Source organism: Pleurodeles waltl, chromosome 4_2 (assembly GCF_031143425.1).
Source record: "Pleurodeles waltl isolate 20211129_DDA chromosome 4_2, aPleWal1.hap1.20221129, whole genome shotgun sequence".
NCBI classification, from domain to species: domain Eukaryota; kingdom Metazoa; phylum Chordata; class Amphibia; order Caudata; family Salamandridae; genus Pleurodeles; species Pleurodeles waltl.
The window spans coordinates 657,571,210-657,587,128 of NC_090443.1; the positions used below are offsets into that span (position 1 = coordinate 657,571,210).

General features: G+C 39.5%; 1 protein-coding gene across 1 annotated transcript in view; it reads left to right on the forward strand.

The window, feature by feature from the left end:
* Window positions 1-15,919, forward strand: part of LOC138293923 (vitellogenin-like) — a 605,610-nt gene that overhangs the window by 435,189 nt on the left and 154,502 nt on the right. The window contains exons 23-24 of the mRNA XM_069233203.1: window positions 2,696-3,211; window positions 3,290-3,346. Of these exons, the coding sequence (XP_069089304.1) occupies window positions 2,696-3,211; window positions 3,290-3,346 (573 nt within the window). The remainder of the gene's footprint in view (window positions 1-2,695; window positions 3,212-3,289; window positions 3,347-15,919) is intronic.

Sequence of the window (15,919 nt, forward strand, 5' to 3'; positions counted from 1 at the left end):
GAGTCACAGAATGGTTTAAGCAAGAAAATGCCTACTTTCTAAAAGTGGCATTTTCAAACACACAATCTAAAAAAAACTTTACTAAAACCTGTATTTTTAAATTGTGAGTTCAGAGACCTTAAACTCCATATTTCTATTGGCACCCAAAGGAAATCTGAATCTACACTTTATTAATATTTCAAGTCAGCCCCATGTTAACCTATGAGAGGGATAGGCCTTGCACAGTGCAAACCGAATGTGGGAGTATTTCACTGTCAGGAAATATAAAACACATTAGTATATGTCCCACCATAAACATACACTGCACCCTGCCCATGGGGCTACCTACGGCCTACCTTAGGGGTGCCTCACATGTAAGAAAAGGGAAGGTTTAGGTCTGGCAAGTGGGAACATTTGCCAAGTCGAATTGGCAGTTGAAAACTGTGCACACAGACAATGCAGTTGCAAGTCTGAGCCATGTTTATAGGGCTACTAATGTGGGAAGCACAAACAGTGCTGCAGGCCCACTAGTGACATTTGATTTACAGGTCCTGGGCACCTCTAGTGCACTGTTCTAGGGACTTACTAGTAAATCAAATATGCCAATCATGGAAAGCCAATCACACATACATTTTACATTGGAGCATTAGCGCATTAGCACTGGATAGCAGTGGTAAACTGCCCAGAGTATCAAAAACAGTAAAAACAGAGTCCAGCACACATCAACAGCCTGGGAAACAGAGGCAAAAGTTAGGGGAGACCATGTCAAGGATGCCAAGTCTAACAGTGACCAAGCAGGTCACAGGTCATCACAGCAGCAGCAGTCCATGCAGTTCCTTGTGTGTCCCTGCAGCAACCTTCTGTGTCCAGTTACAAGCATGTTAGAGTCCAGAGTGTCTCCCCATTGTGGGGAAAATCCCCTGTTCTTATACTCACTTTTGCAAAGGCTTAACAAAGAGGGGGAAAGAAGGTTCAAACCAGTAATAAGTGATTCAGGGAGTGCCCCCTCTCACCTCCAGCACAGGCTCCAAACATCTGTTGGGGTAAACGAGCCCTTGGTGTGAGGCGAGGGCACAGCCTTTACAGATTCAAGTGTGTCACGCCCCTACTTCTGTCAGCCCAGGCAGACCAGTCAAATTGAAGATACACCTCTGTGACACCTCCACCTTCCTTGTGTACAGGCTGTCTGAAAAGTATGCACTAAGCCCATCTGTCACTCTGCCCAGACTTGGATTGGAGTTAAACTGCAAAACTCCAGAATTATAAGCACAGAGAAATGCTCCCTTTCCAGAAGTAGCATTTCTGTAATGATAAAAAAATCCACCTACACCAGTAAACAGCATTTCTCACTACCATTACAACCATACCAAACGTGTCTACACTACCCCTCATAAATCCGACAATACCCCTAGACATAAGGCAGGACATTTCAAATGCAATCCAATGAGAAGGCAGCACTCACAGCAGTGAGAAACCAAATAGGCTGTTTGTCACTACCAGGACAGGCCACAAAACCAGGCACCTGTCCTGCCTTCTACCATCATAGCACACTGCCCATAGGGCTAGCTAGGGCCAACCTTAGGGGTGATTCACATGTAGTAAAAGGGGAGTTCTGGGCCTGGCAAGTAAATTTAGATGCCAGGTCTCTGTGGCAGTAAACTGCACACACAGGTCCTGCGCTAGCAGGCCTGAGGCAGGTTTGAAAGGCTACTTCTGTGGCTTGCACAAGCTGCGCTGCAGGCCCACTAGCAGCATTTAATTTACAGGCCCTGGGTATAGGTATACCACTGTACAAGAGACTTACAGGTAAATTGAATGGCCCAATCAGGTATAGGTCAATCATGGCAAGTTTACAAGGGAGAGCACATGCACTTTATCACTGATTAGCAGTGATAAAGTGCCCAGAGTCATAATGTCAGCCAAAAAGGGTCGGAAAAATTAGGAGAAGGCAAATAAATTGGGGAATAACCCTGTAGAAAGGGCCGGGTCCAACACTTTTAATCACAGGCAATCACTTTGCATCTGCAGGAGGGGAACAACCTTATTGTTCAGAAGCATTGCAGCGTAAAAACTGTACATCGTGACTGTAAGATTACTCATGGCTTAGTTATACTTTCAAAATGGAAGATACATTTGCCAACTATTTTGAGCCAACAGTAGATGAACCCCTGTGTCTTATAGGATAAAACACTTATTTTGTGTAATGCCACTTAAATAGCAGCAGATATTTCAGCGCTACACTTTAGCTAATGGCTGACCATGTCAAACCTTATTGGTAGTGTATAATTATGATAGGCAGCACAAGTAGAAAAAGTTATGTTTAGAAAGATAGACCATTATGTATTTCATTCATAACGACTTGAGCCTCCAGCATCTATTTCTGATTGTTGCATTTCTCATCAATTAATCTTATTATGATCAATCTCAATATCAGCACATTACCATTTATTAGGCGAATGATAGGCCTGCAATTCTAAATATTTGTTCCTTTGGAAATAAGAATATATGAGATATGTCTGATATGAAAAGATATAGTTTTAAAGTGTTATTATTTATTTTATTTTATTAGGTTCTGAATTGTACTGTGCTTCTAAATGAGGTTGATTTTGGATATACTATCTGCAATCATTCAGAAGTTATTAACATTTTTTAAGTTCTTAAAGAAAATGAACATGAGTGGATCAAATAAAATCTCCTGTATATTATTTTCAAATAGGACAAATTGCAGCATGGTACAAGTTCAAACTCATCATCTCTGTCCAAAAGTAATAGTACCTCAAGCAGTCAATCCAATAGTGAATGTGGTTCAGATGACACAGAAGACCATCCCAAAAGAACACACTCAAAAAGTTACCAATCATCTACCAGAGGGAAATTAAAGCACAAGCATCAACATCCAAAAAAGCATCAACACAACCATAAAGAAAAACATCATCGTCACCATGAAACTAAGAAAAATCATAGTCAACAGAACAAAGATAATCAGAAAAATAAAGACCGTTCAAACTCTGCCTGGAAAAGTGGCAGTAGCAGCAGTTGCAGCAGCCATCAGCACTCGCACAGTAACAGTCATATACAAGGCAGCCAGAGTCACAAATATCACAGGGATGACAAGAAAAAAAGCAAGACCAACAGATATCATAAAACACAAAAGAAAAATGCTAAAACAGATTCTGAGAAAAGATCTGAGAGCAGCAACAGCAGCATCAAAAGACATTCTTCAGAAGAATGGGTAACAATTAGTCTATTATGTAGCTAAGATAAAGAGTGCTTCCTTATTTTATATAACGACTTCTTAATTATTTTACAGGGTATGAAAATTCCTGAAATTTACGAACGCCAGTTTAAATCAACTTCTTCCCAAGTGGTAAGTGATTTGCTGATTGTGTGTATGTGTTCATTTTAGATTACTTACAGATCCAAGCTTACAATGGCATTTCCAGGAGTTCACTAAAGAGCACCTGTCCACATCATTTCTTCTTGCCTCTGTCTAAAAATGAATATCAAACCTATATGTGTTTATCTGATGATTAAAAAGTATAACTCAGAGGAAAAAAGGACAATGTTGGGATGTCTAGATGTATTCATGACAGTCATCTGCAAATCATTTGCAGTAGCAAAAAAATCCCTTCCTCAATGCAAACTAAATTGATGCAAGTGCAAAAAATGTAAAAAAAATGCACCAAGTGGTGTGTGTCCACGTACGGTCATTTTACCAGTGTATGCAATTTAGATGTAGAACATATATATATATATATACCTATATATATATATAGACAAGCAAAAGGTCAGGATCACAATCTCAGTGGTGCACTCAGCTGCCGGTGCCGGTGACAGAGGAGACCACCCTCAAAATAAATATATATCTAAAATAATCATTCACCGCACTCCAAAGAATCCTTTATGGCATTTTCTACTTAAAACAAACAGTATGTGTATATATATATATATATATATATATATATATATATATATATTATTCAATTCGTACACAGATCCCCGAATGCAGGTGCTCCACACAGAGGTCCTGGGTGGGCTCCGACAGGCCCTAATATAACCTTCAACGCTCCCTTCAATATCAGGAGAACCAGGACACCTCCAATATGAAAATTCAGTTTATTTCAGCACAGATATCCAACGCGTTTCGGCAACAGCCTGAGTAAGGCATGTTAAGTAGTTTCAAAATTATTAAAGGCAAGAGCTATAGATATCTTGGGATGCATGGCCGATCTGTGTATACCTGCAGCTACCTACAGTTGCAGGCAAAAAGCAAGATCCTGACTGATTCGGTGGCCAAACCTGAAAGGAAAGTTGTGGACACCATTGTGTTTCTTGGCTGGGCCCCTAGGGAGAAAACATAAATAAAAACATACACAAGGTGTCAGGACAGAGGTATCCTGACCTCATAAGACACATGGGTGGGGGGGGGGTCTCTACAGGAACACTCATTTACAAAAAGTTGAAAAATTTTTCATCTGCAGTTCCACCGTGATGCACAGTGCAACCCCTAGTGTAAATCCAAGATGGATCCACGTATCCAAAGCCTAGTGGAAAAACTAAATCTCACACCATAGCAGCGTGGTTGGCGGCAGGGCACAGCTGTAGTTGTTTTAATGTAATGATATATTACTTTACATTAAGGAAAAAATAGAAATTCACTGCAAAAAATAAAGGTTACTGGAACGTTATAGTTAGGTTCATGTTTTACTTGATCAAAACCATAGAAAGTCAGCAGTTATAGTTATACTTATAGTTATACTTACCTGCAAAAACTATAACGCATGACCGAAAGTAATATTAGGCCATGATTTATATTTTTGAAACATAAGTATAACTCAGTACGACTCAGTGAATATATATATATATGAGTAAAAGCAACATGAAATATTAAATAGATAAACAATATATTAACAAAATATAATAATTAATTTCACCAATACACAAAATAGTAAAATATTAGAACCCAAAAACCGCATTTACTAAAAAGTAATATAACATTAACAGAATTCTAAAAAGATAACAACAAACATTATTAAATATAGACAAAATTGAGAAATAGTAATATAAATTTGAAATTCACATCTATTAGGGAAAATGTTTGATTCCAGAAATATCAGATATAGAATTCCCACTTCAGGCTAAGCAACAGTAGGAAAAAAGTTGGACTTTGGAGGGGTTAGATTTACTAGTATTACTCCAGTCTAAGCAACAGTGGAAAAGTGTTGGACTGCGAGGGGTTACATTTGCTGATGCTAATCCAGTCTAAGCAACAACACAGAAAATGTTGGACTTTGGAGGGATTCAATTTACTATACCCACTCCTGTCTAAGCAAGAATTGAAAAAGTGTTGGACTTTGGAGTGGATGAATTTACTCATCCCACACTAGTATAAGCAACAGTAGGGAAAGTGTTAGACTTCAGAGGGGTGTAAATTAAATAGTACCACCTCGGTCTAAGCAACAGCAAGGAAAGTGATGGACTTTGGAAGGTTTAAATTTACAATTCTCATTCCAGTGTAAACAAAACTAGGGAAGGTGTTTGTGTTTTGTTTGGTTATATTAACTAATTATATTCCAGTCTGAGCAACAGTAGGGAGAGTGTTGGACTTTGAAGAGAATCAATTAACTATACCCATTCCAGTGTAAGCAACAGTGGGGAAAGTATTTTTCTTAAAAGGATTATATAAATAAATACAGATCCTATTAATGTATTGAAAATGTTGGAACGCTTAATACAAAACATTACTACATATCAGTGTACAGAAATAACTATATGTATTTATTAACAAATGTTAATGAATACGTTAAAAAAGTAACAAAAGAAAGAATTGCATAACAATATCAAATTCACTAAATGAAAAAACACAATTATGAAATCATTCCTTATTTATTACATTTCAATTTATAAATACAAATAAATTAAATATAAGTAAAAAATATCATCCTAGAAACAAAATGGGCCTCATTAGGAGTTCAGCTAATGGGAAGACCTGCCCAGCGAATTGCTGACAGGGAGGTTGCCATCACACTGGCTACCTCCTTGCCAGATCCATTAAGAGTTTACCGCTAGACTGATGGGTAGAAACTGAGGTTTCAGCCTAGCGAGAAAGAGGCCACAGCATTGTCTCCAGCTCATAATCGAGTCGGTGGCAATGCTGTTGCCAGCAGGGTGTACCAGCACCCTCACAATTTTAGCAGACAGTGAAAATTGCAAGGGTGCTGGTCAGGGGTACCCCTGCACTTCCCATGCCAAGTGCATGGGCCGTGCAAGGGCCCCCCTGTGGCCCTCTGCACCTGTTCTACACCAGCCTTTTCATGGTGGTTTTAAGGTTTGTCAGAGAACCAGGCCATAATGAGGAGGGCGGCGCCACATGCATTGACGCCCTAGCTGATTTCGATCTACACCCGTTGTCAACCCAAGAGGATCACCAATCCTGGCGGAGATGGCAGTACCCTGGCAGTCTCACATCCAGGGTCATAATATGGGGTCAGACTGCCACAGCAATATCGGTCTTCACTGCCACCACAAGGCTGACAGTCTCAAGACTGCCAGCCTCGTAATGAGGCCCAATATCACAAACACTGTTAAATAAATTAATTATTAAATATCAAAATTACACATAATAAATTACAAAATTTTAAATAACATCATATCAAGTATTAGACAAAATATATTTTTTCACATCCTTTTTCACCAAAGATAATAATACATTAAAATTAATGTTTAATAAACTTATTAAAACTAAAATGGATAATAAAATAAATACAACATTACAACAATTACACAATATGTATTTAATGGAGTAATATGCATAATTAACACATAATTAATAATTGTATATTATTTAATGTTAAAAATGAAATTCAATTAAAATTCTTTAATTAAACTTCACACCTTATTTGCCTACAAACCCTAAAACCTGCAACTTAAATACACCTTGAATAAATGAGTGATAAACTAGCCACATAATTACATTCAAGTAAATAATTGATTAATAATTGAAAACGAATTAACACTATTTGTTATTTTTTGTAACTTACTTAACTTCCCATCCTATACCCCTACAAACCCAAAAACCTGCTACCAAAAATAAATTACTATTAATAGTCAAATAAAATGAAAATATTCTTTACAATTATATTACTTACCACAAAAAGATATTCTTTGAAAAAATATTCTATACCACTGTATTTTTGCATCAGAATATTTTACCCAAAATGTATGTTTTCCAATATTATGATCTTGATATTTTTTTGAAACATCGAAATTATAAAAGATTGCCTGTCCACTACAGATGTCTTTTATTTCATGCTATTGAACAATTTAATTCCACATAGGTGCTTACTCTGCAGCTGGACTGTTGAATTTCAAATCCAGTTCAGCTTCTTCAGCTGAGTTATATATTAACATAACTCTAGGTATTTGTGTGTATTTGTATAATCCATGTTCGCATATTCTCTACACCCTCTCCGGTTTTAGTGATTGGTGAATATATTGCTTCACATGTTGTGACATCAATATGTAGCGAGGTTGTTTTTCCTATCATTTACCCAGTTTTCAGGAATCCTGTTTGTCAAGTAAATCAAAGGAGTGAAATCAACAGTTAGCAACAACCAATCCAAAAGATCCAACAGGATAACCTTTCTTAAAACACACATAGGACTGAACAACCATCACATTATCTCCTGCTACAGAAGTAACCTGATTAAAAAAAAAAATTAAAGCAAAAATTCAACTGTGTCAATGTTCAGTTCATTAAATACCTATCATCTGATTTTCAGTACAACAGCAAGGAAGCAACTAAACATTAGTAAGAAAAATAGTGTCAAAATGTATGACCATAATTGATATTTCCAATAAAAACTTTACATGGGTACCTCACATGAAGACCTCAGACATTAGGTCAATATTTTTCGCTACCAATCTGAAAGTAAACCCAAAAAACTATTGTGTGCTCTTAAAAATGTATATTGTAAACTGCAAATCTACATTTGTACATTTCAGTTGCTGTCAGTAAACCAGGGCATGCCGTATTCTCCATATAAGTCAACCTCAGAAGAATAACTGCACAAATGATTTGCCTCTTGCAATGTGTGCTCAGTGTGATTTAGTAAATAATTGACTCTTCTTCTAATTGAGCTATGGTCTCATCTTGAATTACATTATGTAGCATTCAAGAAAAAGTCACGGATCAACAACTTCATCCTACTCAAGAAGCAGCAGAGGCAGCAGAAGTAGCAGAAGTATGAGATCCAGTTTTGCTTCAGGTCATGAGGTTAGTACTGATTTTTTTTCTATTTGGATTAATAAAGTGTCCCCAAATAAAGGACATTTGCAGACTGATCAGCTAATGCAAATTTCCATTGAACACTTCTTTCACTACCTCTGCATCTGGATAGGGTTTTGACCTGCCCACCTATTAGATTTGAGGAGCCCCCTTACTTGTTCTTCTGAATTATCTGGTCAAGTGAATTCTGCATCTACTAGATTTGTGGTTAACTTGTGCAAACAACTCCACATTGCAGTCAGATAAGTCATCAAAAGTCACCTACATTCTGAGAGAGGCTACATCGGGATGCTGAATTTGCCAGTCTTTGTAGGAGAGTTACTTACTCCATAGATGACAAAGGTACAAGGGAAAAGAACACTTGTGGTTCTTTTAAAAAAAATTGGGGGTTCTTCCTTTTCCAAAAACTGAGACTTAATTTGTGGACAGAAGCTAGTAGGCATATACCCTTGTCCTATTTGTTAATGTTTCAGCCTACTGGTAATGTATCAGGTCTTCGAGGGACAGATGGCAGTTGCACATTTTTTCAATAATATTGTATTACAAAAATCGTGAAGAATGAACTTTGTTGCTGCTGAGTTCAGTTGCCACTGTGCCTGAGAAAACTAATATGCCCTCGGCTCCGTTCTCTGCTAAGATCTCAATTGTCTGGTCTTGTGAAACTAAGCACATGGATATCTGTCATTTGAGGGGAATGTGAAGGAACCACTCACACTGCCTTTAACCAATTATCTGTGCTGGACTCCGAGGGCTTCCATTTTATGTATATATCTGCAGAACAGATAATTGTGGGTAACAATCTAATCTCAGAGCTTCCCAGAGTGATTAATTAGAATCTACGGCGAATTCTTATGTTTCCTGCCCTGGTGCGTCAGTGCAGTAGCCGTTTTTCATCCATATACAAAATTAAAATTTGGAAAACGATAACAAGGTGGTCATTTATATAATTTGAGTTTTAGATCAATGTAACTTTAGCTTCAAACTAGTGTAAATATAAGAGCTGCCTCTAAAAAGTTTGAAACAAATAGTTGTATTTTATGTTAACAATTAAAATAGATAAAATATATAGAGCCAATCTGCACACTGTTTTAGCTTGCCCAGCATAAATGCCATTTCAGGGTGAGTAATATTTTTTCTTATTAATGTAGAGTCCTACAAATTGTGTTTGTTTTTTGTTCACCACTACAATGCTGCCGAGATTTATCAAAATGTTTGCGAGTAATCCCTTGGACATCTGAATTAAGGAATGTGACGTGTTTCCCGGTTGCTGACGCTAGGAGGAACAGTAAGGGATTAAAGCAGTCAATAATGTTTCTAGAATGAATGGATATTACTGACGCAATCTCCTTTGTGCAAGACACAGAATTAGTAGCTTCAATTTGTTAATCACACTCGATTTGGTCTGAAGTCACCTTTTGTAGTGAGGATGTGTTTCACTTTGTAACAATTGATCATTTATGTACTCATTCAGAAATTTGAAAAAAAAAACTTTGACTCAAAGAGAAATAGAGACGTATGATTTGCATACTGTGGGGTATACTTATACTTATTTTGCGCTGAATTTTCGTATTTATTTTGATATCAATACATCAATACTCAGGTTACTCGTGATTCAGTGGGTCCCTCAAGCCTCTTGGCCCTGGTGCCACTGCACCTCCTGCACAATTGAGAGCTTCGCCTCATGGTGAGGGAGGTTCTGGGGTAGGGAACTATGGCCCTCATTCTGACCCTGGCGGTCTTTGACCGCCAGGGCGGAGGACCGCGGGAGCACCGCCGACAGGCCGGCGGTGCTCCAATGGGGATTCCGACCGTGGCGGTAAAGCCGCGGTCCGACCGGCACCACTGGCGGGGTCCCGCCAGTGTACCGCGGCCCCATTGAATCCTCCGCGGCGGCGCAGCTTGCTGCACCGCCGCGGGGATTCCGACCCCCCCTACCGCCATCCAGATCCCGGCGGTCGGACCGCCGAGATCCGGATGGCGGTAGGGGGGGTCACGGGGCCCCTGGGGGCCCCTGCAGTGCCCATGCCACTGGCATGGGCATTGCAGGGGCCCCCGTAAGAGGGCCCCTACATGTATTTCACTGTCTGCTGCGCAGACAGTGAAATACGCGACGGGTGCAACTGCACCCGTCGCACAGCTTCCACTCCGCCGGCTCGATTCCGAGCCGGCTTCATCGTGGAAGCCTCTTTCCCGCTGGGCTGGCTGGCGGTCTGAAGGCGACCGCCCGCCAGCCCAGCGGGAAAGTCAGAATTACCGCCGCGGTCTTTCGACCGCGGAACGGTAACCTGACGGCGGGACTTTGGCGGGCGGCCTCCGCCGCCCGCCAAGGTCAGAATGAGGGCCTATATCAGGACCACAAACTCAAGTCAGCGATACGTCTCTGCAAATTATATGCCCGTTCCACTCTCCTTTGACAGCAATTCACAGCATTTTATTCAACATTCTAAAAATCAAACTATATTTAAGTGCTCATCACTTGGCAGCAATTATCAGTCTTTTTGTCGGAGTCAGGGACTAAGAAACTAATCATTGACTGGCACGCGCACCTTAAAAGCCTTTTTCTGCAACTGTTTTTTAAGACCGTTTGATAAGCAGAATTCTCCACAACAAGCCCCAACACGCACCAAAGCCACTCCCCGCCCTTCCTGCCTCCTGAGAACTATACAAATATTATTTTCATTAAGGAAACAAAGGATATTTCATTCAGATTAATAAAAAATACATTTTAGTGTTTAGTGGCTTTTCTGCAGGGAACCGTGATAGACACACACACCAGGATTTCTTTGCTGCACTACCACTTGAGAGATTGACAGAGATCAGCACAAAATAGCAAAACCACCCTCGTCCCCTGAAAAGTGGTCTCATTAGTCGTGTTCAAGATCTCTTAGGAGACACGTGCTTGAAATGAAGAGAGAGATGTGTTTAATACACTAACTCTAGGTCAAAATATTTTATTGTAATGGGACCTTTTGTAAAATATCATTGCCATTACCATATTTTCTCGTTTTAACAAACGCAGTGAAGACTCACAGCTAGCATAGAAACATTTTAGGAGCAGCCAAGCAGTTGGTCATGTTGTCACAGGTACAGAGCCCGGGGCGAGGAAAGGGGATTTGTAAGGTAGATGAATAGGCTGTAGTTCCTAAAGGTATAATGATCAGTAAAGCGTACTTTTCAGAAAAAGGTCTGAGTGAAAGAAGGACAAGTTTGGAGTGGATTTCATTAGGTGATAATAAAGTTAAGTGAGATTAGAATCCACATGACATAGTGAGATGTAAGAGGTCTGAAGTTAAACAAAAGAAACCATGAGAGTTAAGACGGGACTATGGGTGTGTTGTCTACACTGGTGCCCCGTCTCAAAAAAGGATTTGTGTCCCATCCTCACACTAAGCAATGTTGGAAAGTATCAATGTGTTCCATCAACACGTTCACTTTTTTTTCCAGAAACCCCGAAATAAAAAATATAAAAATGCACTGTAAAAATAGAGAACATTCTTGTGCAACAACCCAAAAAGGGACACTAAAAGAAATGTCACAGAAAACATATTTGCAGAATATCTTGATTTAACCTCTAAATTAAAATAGGTTTTATTTGTTGCGACATCTCCGATATTTAGTATGTATGAAGGTAAATGTAGAGTTAATTTAGTCTATCTGCTTTGTTACAAAAACGAAACCCATGAAGGGAAAGAAAAGGAATGTATCCTTTATATTTTGCCCTTACACCACTTAGGGCAGACTAAAGTAATTGCAAATGCAATACTTTCAGAGAGGAGTCATTTACGAGTGGTTGTCACGAGATGCATTGGTTAATGGCCTAGAATTGGAATTCAATACCAATAATGTTACATTTACTGGTGACACAGTATTGGGGAAACTCGGTAAACAAATACATGCTCTAAAATGTATTGGTGAACTGTGGCTCACAAGTGTTTCACCCTTGAACAGGAGACTGGCTGCGAACATTCGTGCACTGCACTGTTTTATGTAGTGTACTTGAGCAGGTACTAGGAAACAAAGAGTGTCTTAAATGGTTTTCACTCATTCAGTGCTGGCCGACCATGGTTTCTATCGGGCATTTCCTCATGGGGTTGGACCTTTAGAGGTTGTTTTTTGAAGGCAGAGGGTGCTGCTAGCATTTCTGCTACTTTCTCCTGCTCCATCAGGTTAATTGCATCTTGCACAGGGGTTGCTTTATGAGAGATAGAGGAAAGAAACATTGGAAACTTGAAAGAGAGGGAGAGAGATGAAAGAGGAAGAAGGAAATAGGGCTGGACTGAACATTTTTGGTTCTCAGTTCGGCCCTGCACACATTTTCACACATTGGTGAAAGAAATTTGGTTATTGGTTGAGTAAAGTGGAAACCCCACTCAGGCAACCACCACAATCCTTGGCAGGATGAAACACAAAAGTCACTAAATTAACCTGTGCTTAACCCACTGTTAGCTTGCCGCACAAGCAGTAACGATTAAGGTAGAAGCAACGTGTAAAGTATTTATCGAACACACAAATTGTAATAAAGTTAAAAAACAGCACAAGAAAAATCTAAAAACAATTTAGAAAAGTAAATATTAAAAGAGACAATTTTAATAAATATAATTATACTAAAATGACATGAATACAATCAGTAGAAACAGAGATATGCAATTTCAAAGTTTTAGGTAGATATGCCACCTAGTAGTACAAAGCCCCACTTCTAACAGAACACTTGAAAAGCCTGAATCAATCTCAAGTCAACTTTCTACTGGAGGAACTGAGACTTTTCTTTGTGATGTAAGATTCATCCCTATACTGATATTGCTTCAGTTACTTACCTGTTATTCCATTACTCTGAGTCCTACTCCCTCACATTAAATTATCACAAATGAGGCCGCCTTGCCTCAGCACCAATTACAATATACTTCCCCATAAAAAAGCCTCTCCCCCCACCATTCCTCCTATCAGTAACCAAGCTCACAACCAACACAATAGTCAGTTGTTCCACACTTAGGCCGTGAATTATACTTTTTTTGTGCCGCATTTGCTTCATTTTGTGATGCAAAAGCGGCGTAAACTTACAAAATACAATTGTATTTGTAAGTTTATGGTGCTTTTGCGTAAAAAAATAATGCAAATGCGGCGCAAAAAAAGTATAAATCAGGGCCTTAGTGCGCATTAAAGTGAGGCAGTAGTACTCAGAATAATGCAATTATCAGTACGTAACTGAAGTGTTACCCTTACTTCTTGCTTGAATTAATCACAAGTGAGATTTAGCAAGTCAATGACTCCAGGCAACTGTCAGTGTATGCAGAACAAAAATAGGCTTTTAATGAAACAGAGATTCAACCCTCCTCTATTCCCTCATAGAGAGGAGAACTTATTTAAAAAAACATAATTAATGTGATTTACTTCTGAAATGAAATAATGTCTAGTAAAAGTAGGCAAATCAGACAATGTAGCCACCCTACATATTGCGGCTATCAAAGGCACTTGCAACTCCGCTACATTAGAGGATATGTTGCAGGTTGATCTCCCGTGAATTCCCAATGGGGGAATTCAATATTCTATCTCATTGGTCTTTCCAATAAGGGATCTGATCCATCTGCTCAAGGTAGAAGTCACTAGTTTCTCCCACTTGTTCCTTGGATCAAAGTTAACAAATAAAGACTCCATCACCCTGAAGGGCTGAACTTTCTATAAATACACAAGGAGTGTCCTCCCAAAATCTGAAGTTTGCAACCTTCTTTCCTCATCTGAGGAAGGAGAAAGACATTCTGGCAAAATCACCTCCTGCTGCTTATGAAATGAAGAGTTGATCTTTGGAATGAACCCAAACCACCTGTCCTGGGAGATTCTGCGCAAGAAGACTTTAACAGGCCAGTGTACCTAACTCTCCTAACCTCTTTGCTGGAGTGATTGCATCAAGAAAGAAAGCTGTGAGGTGAAGTAAATGAATTTCAGATTGATCAAAAGGTTTAAAATGTGTTTTAGTTAATGCCTTGAGAACTAGATTCAAATACTATGTAGGAAAGACCTTAAAATATCTAGGGCAAGTATTTGGTAAAAATATCAATAGTGTAGAAACTAGGCCTTCCTCATCTGTCAAATTCTTCCAAAGACCTCAGAAAACCTAGATCACTGCTCATTACACCCTTAGGGTAGCTGCAGCCAATCTCAACCTTGACGCTCCTGGCAAAAACTCCATGATAAGAATTAAACTGGCAAAGGTACGATGCAAGTCCCTCCTGTCATACTAGAAGAAAAAAGATCCCTAGTGTCTATTGTACAGTTTTAAAGTTGACAATTTCCTGGAGTCCTGCAAAGTAATTATTTTGTATATGGCACACCTTGTACTTGTCTCTGTTCTACCTTTATGCTGTCAGGTGGAGATTCTTTAGGGTGTCAATCCTTTAGACTGTTATGTTGAGAGGAGACAGACTTATTGGAAGCTTCCATTCTGGAGAAACCTTCATGATCATCAATAGAGGGAACTAATTAGACAGGGCCCAGTGATTCGCAATCAAAGCCATGTGAGCTCTCTCTCTGCTCACTCTCACTAGAAATGATGTTGGATGATGGAAAACAGAGGGAAAGCATACAACAGATTCTATGCCCATTGACACAACAGTGCATTTATTGCCCAAGTCACTTTCCCTTGCACAGCATCTTCAAGCCTTGTCATTGAGTGCTGAGGCAAAAAGATCCAGAACTGGGAGACTCCATCAACAAGTTAACGGATTGAGTACTTCTGGCTGCAGAGAAAAGTTCAGGGAGGGTGGAATTTCCCTGCTGAGAACATCTGCTGTCATATTAGAAATTCCTTGTATATGAATCAGTGTCAGAGATATCAGTGGTACTTTCTCCCAGGAGAACATTTTGTGAGAAATTTTGTTCAGCACAGTGGCTCTTGCCCCACCTTGCTTGTTTATCTAAGCTTTGGCAGTGATGTTGTCTGTCTGAATCAATACTGCTTTTTTTGCACTTGAGATTCGAAAAACAAAAGAGCTCACCTCATTGCTTCAAACTCCCTCCAGTTTGATGATTTTTGCATTTCCCTCAGTGACTACTATCTGTGAACCTGTAGGGATTCCAACCATGCACCCCATCCTAAAAGGCTGGTGTCCGTCATGATTATCGCCAAGGGGTGGATATAGAAGAACTCCTGCCACCAGATTTTCTGACTCCGTCTACCATGGCAGAACATCTTTCACATGTTGAGGCAAGGCGATCTTGAGTGACAGATCTTGAGAACTTGGATCCCAATTTTCCATAAAGATGGAACTTAGCCCAGACTATAATAAAGACCATTGAGGCAAGAACCCCCTGTACTCTCATACATGAGGACACTCTGAAAAGCTCTTGTGTTAACAATTCTGAAATATAATTCTGAATCTTTAGCATCCAACAAGTTGGCAACAGAATTATTCTCTATACAGTTTGAAGATATGATCCTATAAAGGGTTGATGTTGAGCTTGCCTTAAATTGTGGGTGGGGGCAGATTTTGCAAAATGTCATGTAAAGCAGTGCAAAAAGACACCTTGCTGTACGGTGTTGCATGACAGGGAGAAGGCAGGAATGGTCCATATTTAAAATTATATGGCACATTCCTGTCCTCTCCTTGCACCCACACTCCACCCATTAATGCCTTCCTGGAGCAGCATAATGCAAGGCAA